At 40.5% G+C, this 17,578-nt stretch overlaps 1 protein-coding gene across 1 annotated transcript; it reads left to right on the top strand.

Annotated features, from left to right (window-relative positions):
• The first annotated feature begins 2,229 nt into the window (after positions 1–2,229).
• LOC129774769 (pre-mRNA 3' end processing protein WDR33) lies at positions 2,230–17,575 on the top strand. The gene is made up of 8 exons (XM_055778719.1): positions 2,230–2,827; positions 2,902–3,171; positions 3,814–3,965; positions 14,922–15,019; positions 15,091–15,217; positions 15,277–15,510; positions 15,572–16,125; positions 16,189–17,575. Exons 1-8 carry the CDS (start codon positions 2,570–2,572, stop codon positions 17,367–17,369), a joined length of 2,874 nt encoding a protein of 957 aa, XP_055634694.1. The 5' UTR covers positions 2,230–2,569; the 3' UTR covers positions 17,370–17,575.
• The last annotated feature ends 3 nt before the right edge of the window (positions 17,576–17,578 follow it).

Here is a 17,578-nt window from a genome sequence, read left to right on the forward strand (position 1 = left end):
ATAAAAAAAATATCCAATGTACAGATTCGAATTTTAAGCACCCGGCTGTTACTTCGGACGCCACTTTCCTCCGACGGCCGAAACGTCCGAAGTAACAGTCAATACAACTCGCAGTGGTACTTCGGTCGTTTTGGAATTTGTTTCTTACAGGTGTTGTTATCGATTTCAGTGCAATTCAACTAGTGATAACAATTTACGGGTTTAATGGAGCGTTAAAGATGATAATTGAGTTTCAGGCGGAATGAACACGTTTTTAAAAATTAAAATTATGAATGAAAATTATTTTCTCCTTACCAAATTAGTCTTCTTGGATATCACTAACGTTCCTAGTGAAACTTTTGCCTTCTCAACGTAGTATTACTTGCGTCATTTCTATTAGTAATACTCAGTTGAGATTTCTATGCCGGATAACACACGCCCTAAATGTATTCTGGAGTAGCAAGCTCTAGAATACGCGTGACCACATTGCAAGTCGGAAGGAATTTCTTCGACGAAAAATCCCCCTCCCAAAACGGGAATCGAACCCGAACCACCGGCATGATAACATGGGACGCTAACCACTCGACCACGGGAGTACATATAATAGAAAAATTAGTATTCTACTTAAATGAAAAAAATACTTTTTTTGTAGGTGGTGAAAAAATCTCATTCGAAAATAGTTTTTAAAGACAATTTTATATGTTGAAGAAAAGTTGAGGTAAAAATGTCAGAAATGTAAAGACAAATCTCGCGTAACTTTTGAAAAGGTCCTATGGAACAAATGTAAACAAATCGAGTTAATGGATGCACGCTATTAGTTTTCAATCATTGAATGTATTACAAAAACAATAGTTCACGTATCTATCTTCTTCATCTTTTTGTCACCGATAAAAAAAATATCCAATGTACAGATTCGAATTTTAAGCACCCGGCTGTTACTTCGGACGCCACTTTCCTCCGACGGCCGAAACGTCCGAAGTAGCAGTCAATACAACTCGCAGTGGTACTTCGGTCGTTTTGGAATTTGTTTCTTACAGGTGTTGTTATCGATTTCAGTGCAATTCAACTAGTGATAACAATAATAATCAGTCTTTAGAACGAAATGCTGATATTTGGATTGTTGTTTATTAGTTAGTTTCAAATTTTTATAGTGCAACGTAATATGTCCAATGTGCAAACACGGGCAGTCAAAACGTCCAATGTAACATTTTTCGCTCCGAGGCTTCAACCTTAATCTCAAATCACGGAACAATAGTTACGATTGGTTTTACGGAGTTATTCTTGACAGCTAGTGGTGAAAACAGTGATAAAGATTGATAGCTTTTAAGACAATTCGCGAAATAATGTTCGGGTCTTCAACTACGTTTTTCTCGAGTTGGCGAAAATGTTACATTGGACCTTTTCAAAAGTTACGCGAGAAATGGTTAAATAAGAGTCATAAACACGTGTTTCAAGTAATTAAACAACATGATGTAGAAATTTTCATTTTCATTTTCATCTGACAGATATTACACTATCAAATTTGGGTCCCAGCTTATGGCCCCAAACTGAAAGTCGCCGCAGACGTCGACACTGTACCACTGTCATCACGAATATTCCAAGTATCCCTTATGACATCATGCCAAGAGAGAATCGTTCAATAGACTGATAGGGAGAAAGGATTGGAGAGATCTAATCTAAACAATCTAATCATCTTTCCAAAGTGTCCCCTATGGCATCATATCGAGAGGAAGAGAGAGAGAGAGAGAGAGAGAGAGAGAGAGAGAGAGAGAGAGGAAGGTGCTAAACCACCCAGGTAATTCTCTCAGAAACTGTTCTATGCTATAAGTTACATGACACCATATTGTTATCGTTTTTACTTCCATGCCAATTTCATTCTTCTTCAAAAATCATGAATTCTTGTAAATATTAAGATGCGTTTGAAATGAACATTAGGCATCTTAACCCTATTCTAGATAGGTACAAATATTTTAGGATGAGCGGAAAGTTTGAACATCTTGAAAATGCTAAGCAATGTAATTTATTTTTAAATATAGGTGTGAATGTGTTTTTTAAATATTTAAGTGCAATACGCATACAATGTCACCGTCCCCGTTTTGTCCACGTGTCCTCGTGGATATTTACGTAATCCATATCACGTGCCCATGTGGTATGGGGACATCCCTTACTCAGATGAGAGTCATATGTTCCAATTGTTTCTCTGAGTGTTATAGGTTTTCAGTGTGAACTGTGCTTACGAAACCAGAGTGTCAGAAACGTCAAATGGTAAAAATGGTCGCTTGTTTCACGCGCTGTTAGGTATTGAAAAGAAAAGTTTAGAATATTCAGTATTTTTGGGAAATTTTCCAACCAGCTTTAGTGGCTTTTCATAGTAGCAACAACTCCAGTTTATTAATCGAGAAAATTCACTATTAAACGTCAAGCAGTGAATCGTGAATGTTGAATCGATCCGGAGGGGTTGCAAAAATGCACAACTGTCTTATGTGGACCTTTACATTATTTTAATTGGTCGTGAAAGCAGTGAAAATATTGTTCATATATCAAAACCAACATATGCAATCTAGATCGAAGTAGGGAATAAGATTACGCGATGGAGTTCTCACAACCGCCGCCAGATCCGATGCCCAATTTTGCCAACCCTCCCCCGATAAATCGAATTCTCAGTTATCAAAATCCTCAATCGCAGAAGCAACAGCATAACTTTTATCATCATCGACCGTATCATCATTTCAATGGGTTCCGCGGCGGTCCACCCATGACGCAGGATGACTTCGATGGAAAGCGTTTGCGGAAATCGGTAATGCGTAAAACAGTGGATTACAATGCATCTATCATTAAAGCTCTGGAGGTAAGTTGACCTTGAAAGTGGCGGCAAAGATAGAGATGTATGGTATTATCGTGTTTGCTCTATCCGATCGGCAGACGCGCACTTGGCAACGGGACTACCGTGATCGGCGCACCCTGCAGCCCGAGTGTATCTACATTCCGGAACTACTTCCTCCGCCGAGCTACATGGACAACCCGATCAACGCGGTCACGACACGTTTCGTTAAAACGGCAACCAATAAAATGCGATGCCCGATTTTCACACTCGCTTGGACGCCGGAGGGTCGGCGACTAGTAACAGGCGCTAGCTCGGGGGAGTTTACCCTTTGGAATGGGTTAACCTTTAACTTCGAAACAATTCTGCAGGTAATTTGACGTAAAAAGCTATCTACAAAGTATCGAGTTAGTATACAATCTTCATTTAACTGTACTCTGGCTATTTTTTTGTGGAGCTTGCCTTCATGCGTTTATGTTATGTAGTAAAACCTCGATTATCCACAAGCGGATGATCCGCGATCGCGAGTTCCATAGTAATTCTAAAAGGTTTCTCAAAATTCGTCAATGAATAGTAGGCTCTTGCTCTTTCACTTTAGTCATGTCTTTTACATTATCTGATCACTTATATACAGATGATCTTACAGACGAATAGTTTAATGATATCTGGATTGTTTTTCATTGCGTTAACCGGGATTCTCGGTACCCTCGGTGACCTTGCCTTTCAAGCGGATAATCGGGGTTCTACCGTACTAAAAATATGATCTGGGTTATTGTTCTAGGGATTCGATATACTTCATATATGTCTAGACACAAGAATTAGATTCAAAAACAATTACAATTATACAATCAGATTTTGGTCAGATATTGGAATATTTATTTGAGTGGTATTTTGTGTAATTTCAAAGTTAACCATCTCAAAATATCTAAGTAATACACTGACAAAAATATGAATTCAATCATTATAATCTGCGACATGTTATTCTGTTTTCAATAATTATAAATTCCCCTCAGGCTCATGATGTTTCTGTCCGAACGATGGTGTGGTCGCACAACGACAATTGGATGGTAACCGGGGATCACAACGGCTTCGTCAAGTACTGGCAGTCGAACATGAACAACGTAAAGATGTTCCAAGCCCATAAGGAACCCATCCGAGGAATCAGGTACTACCGCTACAGCATCAGCAAGTCGCCGTCGCCAGAAGCAAACCAATGGGATCCCTGTTGGCTTCTACTGGCTGCCGGTTTTGTGTACTGCCTAATTACCACCTATCTGCTCACGATTAAGTATACCTTTTTTATTCTCTTGATCTGCTCCTTTGAATCATCAAATTTGAACAAAAAAGACAGTACCAGTTGGCTCATGTTATTCATGCGTTGGTCTCTAGAAGCAAAGCATAATAAAAATGATAGGGTCCAATCCGTACAATTGCTGACTTCATCCCTTGAACAGTAGTATTCGCCTGAAACCTATTCTGTCTTTGACGTGACAAAACAAATAAATGAAAGAATGTATGAATGCAGCAGCGTGAGTGAACGTTGTATAATTGTGATAATTTTATATTTTTTCGAAGATTCATATAACTTATAACAATAATATGAATGCTGTACGTTAAATCACTTGAAGCTGATGACACCGTACCTTTAACCGGAATTTAGTTTTTCTATTTTATTTTTTTTTCGCAGCGATTATCAAAGTGAAATCCTTTTTTATCTTTTCATCAAGGGCCATTCGTCTTAGCTTCATGCAGCTGGAATGCGATATTTTTGCACTGGGATATTTAAACAATTAGCAATGTACTTTCAGCTAGAATTGAGTTTTTCAATACACATCTTTCTCGCAATGAGTATTAACATTGGGATCTATTTCATGTTTTGTCTAATTTGTCCTAGCCTTACCGGCATGCAATATGCATTAAACATGCAACATATCGCCTTTTTGTACTTCGGAAAAGCATTGAATCAGCCTTCAAACCGATGTTGTACTCACGATACCAAGATGTTCTCACATCAAAGTATTCGCACAAAATTGAAAACCAGTAATTTCTGGTGAGTCTGTTTGACTGTACGATCACTGAAATGATAGAGTTTTTGGGCCATTTCTCGAAGATAATCATTCCCAACGTTGTCGATGGTAGCCACTTCCACTGAAAGTTCCGAACGATGTTCATGATAAAGATGGCAATTGCGAATCCATTTGTGAATACTCCTAGCCACTGAAGTGGATGTACCATGAACTTTACTCAATTCGGGTTCACTCTATTTAGAACCCCTTAATGAATTTTAAAATCATTGGAATTGTGCACTGTTTTATATTATAAATAAACAGCATTGGTTGACAGAATAGATTTTGTTTTTTCGCTATTCTACAGTCGTTAAAATACAAAGTTCATTCGCTTCTAGCCTTGAAAACAGCAACTTCTATAAGAATAGAAATACTCGATGTATATAGTCGAATCTTTCACAGCAACTAAGAACATTGAACAATTCTCGTAACAAAATTCAAAGTTGCAAGAAACGGTTACTGAGGGGGTCTTTATTGTCGAAAGGTTATACATTCGCTTGCTAAGCGAACAATCGTGAGTTCTCAGGAATCCTAATTGACCTTACGTGCCTGCAACAATCGTAACAAAGGGGATCCAGCCTCTCTTCATCCTCACACTAAAGATCGGCCATTTTACAACGGCTAAGCTTTCAATCGGATATGTTTCAAATTGTTCTGTATTTATTGTAGTTTCAAGACAAAATATGGGTTTTACGGTTTTTAATCCCCTCCAATGCAAATTCGAACTTTGGGCTTGATACGTACCGCTTTTCCAGTATGTGTCCGTTTGGGCAGAACCGTGGCAAATTGAGGAATTTACCCTTTTCTCAATAACGTCTACTCTGTTATCGCGTTATCACAATTTGTCAAATCAGTCCAAAACTTGACATAGCTCCGATGGAACCTAATAAACTACAATACACGGTTTTTCGAGCATTCGTTGATGTATAGCTGTCCGGTCATATTGTTGGTACTGGAAAATCGGAATCTTTCGGCCACAGTTGCAGATTCCCTGACAGATCATCGTCTCACCGACAAACTTGTCCGTAGAAAACAAATTCATATTTCTTGGGAACTCTCCGCGACTGCTGGTTACATCAAACTTATGTGACGGAAGCTGTTTGAAGTTCAATTTAACATACCGTATGCGTGATAATGTTTGCACCATTGTGCAAAGTCAAAATAAAAGAAAAAAATCTCAAAAATTTCAGTTTCGCTTTTTTATTTATTCAAAAGGGTAATGTTTCTGACAGTCTTAAACTGTGTTAATCATTGATCTAGTTTCAACTCGCTACAAGTACGGCCTCTACACGCTTCCCGAACTTCCGTACTGCTCTTTGATCCACGGAAGAAACCATCTACTTAGAATCTCGATTTAGATGTTTACTTTGTCGCCTTCTGGAATGAACACAGGGTCCATTTTTTGTCATCGGAAGCCACCAACCCATACACCATAACACTAGCAAAATACTTGGTCAGATACACGTTTTTTATGCGCGTCGACCACGCCTTTTAGAGCCCCCGCAGACTGGATACTCTTGTTGGCCGACAGTTTGGTCGGCCGACTTAATCAGTACGGAGCGATATGCACATGCGCACACTACACCGATTCAGAACCGGCCGATAAAAAAGTTTGATAGGTTTCCCGATTGCATTCAAATTATTCTGTCGGTCAACTATCGGGCGTCCGTTTAACCCTTTCACGACGGCAGTGTGCACTGCGCCGAAAAGAATGCATACCGCGCTGGTGTGATCGATGTACAGTATCAGCCTGATGTCGTCTAAAGACGACGCTCGTATACACAGCGCATCGCTCGGATGTCGTCTATAGACGACGCTCGTAGAGAAAGGGTTGATCAGTACTGGCTAACATCGATCTACGCACACACGACGATCGTTTATCGGCCGATTGTTCAATTCGCTCTCGATTCGCTCTCAATTTTGGCATTCGACATACGTGCCGTGCGAATCGCTGAGAATGGGATGTACCCAATGCTCTCTGAATATTTTTGATTTTCCTTCACCGTTCTCTTCTCTATTGTCAAACACAAATTAAATACACAGTCGTTCGAGAATATTCGGCCGAAAGTTGGCTAGTATGCGCACTCTTGACCAACCCGACTGTTTGGTTGGCTCGGTGTGCGCACTAGCAACCCAACCCGACCAAACTATCGACTGGAAAAAAGTCTGCAGTGTGCGGGGACTCTTACCAGGAGTGAACTAACCTAGCTCTCGATTCTGATATTTAATACGGGTTCGACGGTTAACATGCTCCTGTTGGTGAAGAAGATTACCGGATTTTTTTTGCTTGAGAAAGTCCAAGATTTTTCTTACATCGCTCGACTCGTAGCTCGCGGATGCGGTTGGTTATCATGTGAGTTTTTTTTTCATGCCGTCGACTTCGTCCCGCAATCTTCCTTTACAATCCCGCTTTCCTTCGCAATTTACTTCATTGAACGCACTGGTTTCGCCAGAACTTTCTTTTGATGGCAGCGAAACCCCTCGCAATCCATGTGCTCCCGTGGCCGAGTGGTTAGCGTCAACCTAACATGCCGGGGGTTTGGGTTCGATTCCCGTTCTGGTCGGAGGAATTTTCTCCATCTTGCACTGTGGTCACGCGTATTCTAAAGCTAGCCACTCAGAATCCATTCAAGGCGTCTTATTTGCCAAAGAAATCTCAACTAAGTACTAATGAAAATGACGCAAGTAATACTACGTTGAGTCGGCGAAGTTCCTCTAGGAACATTAGTGTCATTTAAAAAAAAACCCTCGCAATCCGAGCTGGCCTCGGACCACCTTCGCGTATAGTTGTCGTTAATCTTCTCGGTCTAAGACCCATTTCACAGTCCCACGGCGATTGAAATGTCTTTTTGCGACATGGGACAAGTGGGACAAATCACGAATACGCTGCCACTTCGTCATGGTGCAACTATCAAACTAATGAAATCGGATTCTTTTCCTCGCAGCCTATTATGATATGAATAGAGTGTATGAACAAAAACCAAGGCATCATATGCACAGGTGAGACGGAAACTTTTTTTTTGTACTATGGTGCAAACATTGTCACGCATACGGTACGTTTCATCTTCCATAAGAATACATCCGTTGAATCTGGTTAGCCCCTGGCGTTTTTTCTGTAGTGTTTGTCTTGTTTGATTTCTTAACCCTCTGAAACCCAATTTTTTCTATCCGCGTGAAAAAACTATAGTAGATCGTATTTTTGATGAGAAAATCGAAAAAAATAACGGCAATTTTTTTAGGTCACGGATTTTTTATATATACCAAAAAACCAGTAATCCGCCTAAAGGCGGGATTGGACATCTGGTTGAAAAAAAAATTCTTTTGAACTGCTCGTAGTAGTTATTCCTTATGATGGAAAGCATAAAAACAATACTGCTGCAGTTGTAAATTGATCTGAAATCTGATTTTTTTCTATGTTTTTAAATTCAGTAGACTTCGGATCAGTTTTGTCTGCAGATCCAGTGAACCTTCCGGGTCCTACATGTAGACCTGACACATTTGACTGCTTATTATCTATTTTTTTTTGTTCTTCAATTTCCTGGTCATTGTAGTATTCACCATCGCTCCCGAAGCCGTCTTCAGGATCTACTTCGTCATGTCCCCATACCGTGGTGAAAAACAAACCCATAAAAAACACAAAAATAGACTCAATTTCTGCAAAACAGATGTATTCGATGTTAATTTTCAGTAGAGTACACTTCAGCAGGAGTCTGATTTTTTTCGCTCAACTGCCCAACACCGCCTCAGGGCGAGTTATGGTTTTCACCGAAAAACTGTAATTTTTTGTTACTATAATAAAACTTGATGTCGAACGTAAAATACTAATGAAAATAAACTTACCGACCAATTTTTCCACCAATGAAATGTTCAAAAAGTGTGTTTGTTCTTCGTTACTTCTCTTACGAAGAAAGGTACTTGAGTTATCATTTGTATCGTTAAATAACATCCTAATTAAAATAAACGAAAGGGATAAATGAAACAGTCGACTGAACATTTAAGTTTGAAAAGAGCACTTCATACAATACTATTATTTTTTTTAAATAAAAGAGGATTTAAGCCCAATTGTGCTAAAGCAAGATAACGTACAATAAAGGAGCAAAACCGAGACATGACGTAAATGAAAGTAAATTTTGAGGACCCAAAATTAAACCGCAAAGGTCTCGGACCGTTCAATTGGGATATTGAATAATGGAATAATTCTCTCTATTATAGATCATCCGCCTCTAACTTCAAAAAAGACCTATTAGAAGATAGTCAATGAAGCATCTTGTGACTCGAGTCACGATTGTTTGCTTAATAAGCTGTCGCCAACCATTTGTTTGCGAAGATCCCTTAACCTAAAATGAATCCAGAGATCGAAATTCTCGCTCAGCTGCGAGATAAGTATTCAGTCAATCAATCTAGTTTTCGATGAGTTGTGCAATGTTGAAATTTTCAGCTCTTCTTCTTCACCGAAAATTCTTTTTCAGAGAGAAAGAGATTTTGAAAATGAAAATCTCTCTGTCTGAAGTTTAACGAGAATGCTTTTTCGTCTCTCATTTAGTACTGAAAATATGGAGCGGAAAATCAAAGCTAACTTTACCAACGTTAGCCTATTTAGACAGCGTCTAAACAACCTGTATTTGGACAGCCTCTGAATTGTACAAATATTACCCATCTCGGTCACGATGAAACCAAATGTTACCGCATGTTTTCAGCTGTACTGAAGAAGTGAAAACCCATCTGTTCGGGCTTATACGGTTTGCTGCTCCGACGTAATGGTCCATAGCAACAGAACTGACAAACGGCTGATTCGCCCATGTCATACGGACGGTGGCACCGAAACATCATTCATTGGTCTTTTCGTCTCCCAAAGCAAAAACATTGTAACAACTACAATCAAGTATGTCCTGTAAAATTTTCACCTTAAAGTGCGATTCACATACAACATCCACATCACGTTACTTCAATTATTCCCCCATGCAATTCTTATGAAAACATTCACATACACCGGCAACGGAAACTTCGACTTTCCGTTGATGGTGTATGTGTATGCTTCCATAAGAATTGCATGGAAGAATAATTGACGCAACGTGACGTGACGGAACGTGAACGTGACGTGGATGTTGTATGTGAATCGCACTTAACTGTGTCTGCCGTCAAAGTCGTTTCAATACTTGTGACTCGTACTGTTCAGGAAGACTCATCAGCAAAATCGACTCGAGTCAGGAACCGTCCACCTCGAATCCAATGAATGCGAACTTGTGGCTCGCGCTCATTGATTGGTCCACATACGCCTCTCCACTAGTACAGTTGATCATCCGAACCTACGTAAACTTCCGAGTAATCCAATTTTTCTGGTCAACTCGCTGTTCTGGAAAGCAGATTCCAGATTCTTCCTACGCTTTCGCTGCGTCCTGCACCAGGCTGTAGTTATAGCTCTCCAAACTTAGACAAATCGTGGTCAGAGCCGGTAACTTCACTCCCTTCGAAAACGCCATCGTAATCTCCGTCAACGGCTGACCATCTTCTTTCGCTGGCTAGAATCATCCGCATCGCAATAGTTCACGTTGAATAATTCTCTCGTTCTCTTAGTTTTTCAATTATCGGCAGCAACACAGAACTCTTGCTGACTCCAACGCTTTCCGCTTCAGTCCTACCTCTTCCATTGGCATCTACAGCGCCTTGACTACCGCCTGTGGTCATCTTCCTATTTCGAATACCTTGAGAATCTACCGGTTTATAGGTTCTGGGTTCTGGGCTCATAACCACTAAAGCACGAATAAAACACGTCGACCTTTAGTAACGGTTAACAGTGAAATTAATCATTTGAAAAACTTATGTCAAAGACTCGGATTATAAACGGTTGATGAGATCTTCGATAACCAACACTTCAGCATAAATCTGTCCACTTTGGCCAGATACTTCTTCACCGTCTAACCGGTCGTTCCGATCTTCCTGCCCAAGACCCAGAACTATGATGCTACCTAGCCCTCGGTCTTCGTCTTCAGTTTTTGCTGTACTTTACGATCGAATGGCCGGCTTCCGTTGGACGCTCACGCCTTTCCCCAGAAGGGAGAGGTCGCAGATACCGGACCGCTTAAGGCTTCAGACATTTAGAATCCGAAATCACGAAATCAGTTGTATCTCTAGATTGGATAAAGACACGAAAAATGTTTTTATATTAAAATGCAGATAATTTACTGTTCAATTCAGAAAAAAATATCCGTTACAGTTTTGATGAATTTCCGTACTTTTCTTCGGATATATTCCATCAAAGTTTGGAATCTCTGTTGGTCAACATCAGCGACCATTCTATTTCACGATCTCTCCATGTCTGAAGCATTCCCAGTCACTTCGACACTCTTCTTCAATTTCCGCTTGACAATTGCCCAACATTTTTCGATTGGAGGATTGAGGTCTTTGCAATGTAATCGACTCAATTGTCACAGTACCACTGAAGCACCACTAGACTGTAGTGGGAGCTTGCCAAATCTGAAAAAAAAAGATTTACCGCAACTTTGTGAGCCTTCATAAACGGAAGAAAGCGTTTCTGCTGACACACTTACCCATTCAGGTCGGACTCGATTATATATAATCGCAATTTCACTTTCAACGTTAATTTTTGAATCCAATACATAATCGAATCACAAAAAAGGTATTTTTCTATTAATGTTTGACATTCATACATTAATGAAAAAAATGATTTCTTGAGATTCGATTATGTATAGTATTTGTACATAATTGTTGAAAAAAAAAGGTCGACTATATATAATCGAGTCCAATCTGTACATATTCGAGCCCAGTGTCTTGTTTGTTATGAGAACCTTGGTTTTCAGTTCACAGCTGCAAATCCCTTGCCAAATCAAGAACATGCTGGCAAATTTATCATCGAAAACGAACTTAAATTTGATGGAGATATCTCCTCTGAAATTGACCTAATAGAATTTCAGGCTTGGGAGCTGTCCAAAATCCATCTTCACGTGAGTTTCGTCATCGATTAGCATGCACAGTTCGTACTTCGTCGAAACCTTGCTGTACAACTTTCGAGCGCGTCTTCTGGTCATCAGATTCTACTTCAGCGTTTTGTTTGGTTGCTTGAAGGCAGGGAAATTACGAAAACCTTCTCGCATACGGATTCTCCGGATGGTAATTTGATAAGAGTTGTATTTTAGGCGATGTCGTAGCCCGAGTGTCCCGAGTTTGCCTTAATTATTCTCAATACTCTCAACTTCAGCTCTCTAGCAGTTGCTCTACGACGCGTTCTCTGATCCATCCGAAAAACAGCTGTACGTTCAGGGAGACGCTTCAGCACATCATACGCGATCGACTTAGCCACTTTCAGCCAAGACGGGTCTATGGTACTAGGTGAGGCCGTTTCGTCACTAAGTTGGTTAGGGGAGCGGTATATGAAAACAGTACGGAAGAAAGCAGAAGGGGAATTATTTGCTTGAAGCGTGAAAGAGACAGACTGATCACGAGCGAGCTTTTGCGTATTGTGTTTTGTTTACAAACAAAACACAGTAGACATCCAAGATGGCTGAAGAGTGGTTTTAGCAAGTTGGCCCACCTTAGGATATACTTCTACGCGCCTTGCTTTCAGCGATTTCGCGATTTGAATACCTGACCGAACGGTCGCCGAACCGCCGAATTTTTAATATGGGTGTTCAAAATCATATTTCTTCTCTTTCATCCTGTTCAACTTCTTCAAAACGAAATGGTTCACCGTGAATTTTTTTGACGTCGAAAGATATAAGTTTTCCAAACAAATTGTTGTCAAAAGATTTCAGATACGCCTACTACGAACGCTGGTATAAAAATGATCAGTGATTCCGGATTCGAAATGCGTCAAGCCTCACGATGTCCAATTTCTTCGCTCCTGGGTGGAGCTTGCAGTACCAACAAAGCATCGAGCGCAGTTGCTTGACTGTTTTCGTCGTGGCTGCTGCAAATCAACGTATAAAGGCCGTTTTATATTATCCAGCACGTAGCATAAACGACACGGACAGACAAATACATGATGCATTTATATTATCAGGCATAGCGGCTTCTCTGTACGGACCGACAGCGGAGATGGAGCGGAGAAATTTGTTTTCAGAGCGGGAGTGTAAATTCGCGTCAACGGAATTGAGTTTCGTATCACGATTTTGGGAAACGACAATTACTATAATGAATTTTGTTGCAGATGGGGGAAAATCTTCTACGAAATTGCGTGTGAAGAAAATTTCATATCATAAACATGTGTTTCAATTGAAGCATCACTTTCCAATATATATAAAAATGGTCGAGTAAAGATTAGTATGTTTTGAATAATCAATTAACATTAAGTTAATATTTTCATTCAAATTTTTAAAACTGCCTTCGGGCCTTCTAATCCGATAGAGATTAATTAGTCTCCCTTAATGAATATTGCCACCAGATGTCGACACTATAGCCAAGCGTAGCTACTGGTGATTGAACCGATGCCGTACCGAAGAGGGACGAACACACCCATACCACGAACATGGACGTTTAATTTGTATGTATGGTGCTACTCGCCCGTGGAGTTCGTGACCGGCACCGGCAAAATATTCTTTTCGAGAATTCCTTCATGCATTTCTCTGAAACGTGCTGTATATGTCCGGAGTCGTTCCGCTATATATTCGCATACACATTTGAAACACACGCAATAATATTTGTCTTGCATGAAACGTACCGTGCCGGTTACGCTACGTGCCTGATAGTATAATATTACCTTAACGCTGTCAATTTTTTTCTGTGCACAACAAGGTTGCTACGATTGGCGATTCATAGATGGATTCACCAGGATAATCGCATGGAAAATCACCCATTTTCATACGTTAGTGGGTCATACTTTAGTGAGAATAGGCTTCGTACTGAATGTCCCTCACATACCCCGATGACTGACCATGGTCGATCCTACTCAAGTATAGGTTGTCATATTGGGAGAACAATGAATCACATTCAATAAATTAATCATCTTGGAATGCTACTTTTTCTCCATTACCTAAAACTATTGTTTGTTTTATAAAAATATGAGAACAATTGATGCGAGGCATAAAACAATCAAAACAAACCTATAACGCGACAAATATCCATTTTGAGTACAAAAATAAATTTCTGTAGATCATTTCTATATATCCTCATGTAAACCCGGCATCAACTCACAAAAAAATACAAACATAATGTATATTTGAGTAACAAAATATAATAAGTATAAGCTTTTCTTAAATTCAATCTTTGATAGATGAAATGACTCATATACATCGAACCAGAAAAAGAACAATGAGCAGTGTGTGTGCGTATGATGATGTAAATGTGATCTGGACGAATGATTTCAAATATAAAATGCACCAAATCCCGATAATTTTCTGTGATATCATCTCAAGACTGAAAAAAATCGAATACATGTAAAACACTTGTACTGACCAGTAAATTAAGCTGTATTTTTATAATTCGATTGTACTATTTTCTCTGGAGCTTCTAATAAAAAATACAGAACTTGAATGTCCCGCCTCGAGAACCGTTCCCCTCTTATATTTTCTAAACGGAAGCAATAAATCGCAAATGCACTTACGAATACCATAAACCACGGGCTTTTTATTTGACCATTCATTCCCGTCTGGAGAAAACAGAAAAGAGCATAATCCAACAATCCACCTTTCTATTCTCCAAACTATTTCGGACGACGTTTTTCGATTCCATTGGTTGCATCGCATCCCGACCGCTAAATTTTGTGTTCTTGGGCGAAATAAATAAAGATTAAATACACTCGAACACTTCTCACAGTTCCCTCATTTATCTCGAAAACATTATATGGCTTCTGGAATTCATGGCATCTTCCACTTGTAAGACGATAGAAGCACGATGGATCCCGCGCAAAGATGAACCGCCAGCTTTCTTCGGCATCAGAAACATTACTTGTTTTGTGTTACCTATAATTGAAAATAAATAAACGAGAGAATAACTGAGAGCCCTCCCTGTACCTATACATGAATAAAGTTGATTAAAACAATGAAACTTATTGCTAACCGTGCCAATTGCTAATAACCCAATTATTCCCACCCAAAATTTAGCTTCAGCCCAACGGATTCCAAATTTGCCAGTTGTAGTGACGACGGAACGGTGCGCGTTTGGGATTTCCTGCGCTGTCAGGAAGAGCGAATGCTCCGAGGTTTGTGGCGAAAATTGCCTCTGGCAACTGAAGGTGTTTGTGTTGTAATATTCATTCGTGTTTTTCTCCAGGTCACGGAGCAGATGTTAAGTGTGTCCACTGGCATCCGCAGAAGGCACTCATCGTATCCGGTAGCAAAGATAACCAGCAACCTATCAAACTCTGGGACCCCAAATGTGGTCAGGCGTTAGCTACATTGTAAGTGTGCAAATGGAATTATGTGTTGTGAAATAAACTCTAACCGGTCTGTACCTTAGACATGCCCATAAATCGACCGTGATGGACCTGAAATGGAACGATAATGGTAACTGGCTGGTTACGGCTTCCCGTGATCACTTACTCAAGCTGTTTGATCTGCGAAACTTGAGCGAAGAGGTACAGGTATTCCGAGGCCACAAGAAGGAAGCCAGTGCGGTTTCTTGGCATCCGATTCACGAGGGATTGTTCGCTTCCGGTGGTTCGGATGGGTCGATTTTGTTCTGGAACGTTGGGTAGGTGAAATGTTCTGTGTTTCCCAACAAATAAATTATAAAAATTTGATACTCTTCGTAGTACTGACAAAGAAGTTGGCGGTATTGACAATGCCCATGAGAGTATAGTTTGGACGCTGGCCTGGCATCCGTTGGGACATATTCTTTGCTCAGGGTCGAACGATCACACCATCAAGTTCTGGACCCGCAACCGACCTGGTGATCAGATGCGGGACAAATATAACTTGAATACGCTTCCGGCAAGCCTGGCTGGGCTCGACGAGTGTGAGCTGGAAGATCACGTCGTTATCCCTGGCATGGGACCTGAAGATAAAATCGACATTGCTGAAAGCTTGGGAACCAACAACAATGGCGTTATTCCTGGGTTAGATTTTGCTAATGTTACAAACTTCAACGAAAAGATGCGCGAGAAGAAGATACCCTACAGCAAACCGATTCCCCGAAACTTCCAAGCACAGTGGAACGAAGCGGGCAAATATGACGACCATCATGTAGCATCGGAAGAAATCAAGGAAGTGATATCACAAATTGTAGAAAACACTCCTGGAGTAGTGCCACTGAAGAAAATCGCCCCATCAGCAATCATTCTTTACGACCGAGTAATACAAGTACTTCGTAAGTACATCAAATATTTATAAATCCTTCAAACGTGTTATAAACTTGGCTCCACTTTTACAGCTGGTTCCGAACTTGAATCGGCTATTCTAGAGGGACCGGCAACCCTGAATCGGTACATTCTGATGGGTAGAATTGGAGAGCTGCACGACATGATACCACCCATCGATGAAGAAGAACTAAACAATATGGAACAGAATGGTATCGATATCCTAGCCAGTCGCGCGAATCTAGAGATTGATCCGACCTACATTTACAACAAAACTACAACGATAGAACCTGCGGAACCACCAGAGGCTACCGAACCACTGCTGTCGTCCACTTCTCTGATGAAACGAAGGACACCTCCCCCACCGACACCAGATCCAACGGCGGGTATTCCTTCGCTACTGCAGCTCGATATCAACCCACCGCCCGACATAAACTTCAACACTGACGAAATGGAAGATGAAATAGCCCTTCGAAACAGCAAAAAAGGAAGAGAACGAGAAAAACTAAGAGAGAAAGAGCGCCGTGAACAGGAAGAAAAAATGAAATTCTGGGCAGAGCACAATGAGAAAAATTGGGATGAGGAGGAATGCGACGACGGTCGCAGCTATAGACGACCTATTTCACCCGTAACGAGCCATAATAGCAACAGCAATGGATTGGAGTGGAACAATTCCAATTATGACAATGACGGGGGTGATGACACTAGCATTGAAGGTAAATCGTGGCAGGGAGATAGTAGTAAAAGAGATGAGAATCGATCCGGTAACTTCAACTTCACGCAGGGAACCACAAATTTCGGTGGCCCTAGCAATTTTAGTCCCCACAGTTACGGCGGCTCAAAGAATTTCGGTCCTGCTCCAAATAATTTCAATTCGGGACCGAACAATTTTGGATCTGGCCCGAACAGCTTCAATTCAGGTCCTACAAATAACTTCAATCCTAACGTTCCTCCTGGCCCCCCGCCAAACTTCAACGCAGCCCCTCCACCCAATTTTAATTCCGGCACGTCTAACAATTTTAATGCACCTCCCATTGGAAACTTCGGAAACAGTTTCAATTCGGGTCCACCTCCGAACAGCTTCAATAATTTCAACAATGGGAGCAGTTTCAATAACGCAGGTAATAATTTTGGCTCTGATCATGGAGGTAACGACGACGGTTGGAACAGAGGGGGCAATCGTAACAGGAATAACAACCGGGGTGGCCGTGGAACGAGGGAACGAGGGTACCGCGGAGGAAACAGGAGAAATTAACTGTAGACATACACACTGAGAACGTATGACTTGTAAGAAGAGTAGTTAATATAAGATTAAGTTATGGCTGGAAATGTATGTGTGATATCGTGCGACTACATTTTTTTGGAAAAAAATCTTATGTGGTATTTGCATTGGATGAGAATGTGAAATTTTTAAGTTAAAAATAAAAAAAGAAATATGAAAAAACATACAGCATAATATAATTA

This window comes from Toxorhynchites rutilus, chromosome 3 (assembly GCF_029784135.1).
Source record: "Toxorhynchites rutilus septentrionalis strain SRP chromosome 3, ASM2978413v1, whole genome shotgun sequence".
Taxonomy (NCBI): Eukaryota; Metazoa; Arthropoda; class Insecta; order Diptera; family Culicidae; genus Toxorhynchites; species Toxorhynchites rutilus.

Excerpts from the sequence above, each read along its gene's own strand:
- LOC129774769 (XM_055778719.1), top strand. The coding sequence starts at position 2,570 with ATGGAGTTCTCACAACCGCCGCCAGATCCGATGCCCAATTTTGCCAAC. Across the intron at positions 3,172-3,813 it reads ACTTCGAAACAATTCTGCAG|GCTCATGATGTTTCTGTCCG; the intron begins GTAATTTGACGT and ends AATTCCCCTCAG. Across the intron at positions 15,020-15,090 it reads GGAAGAGCGAATGCTCCGAG|GTCACGGAGCAGATGTTAAG; the intron begins GTTTGTGGCGAA and ends GTTTTTCTCCAG.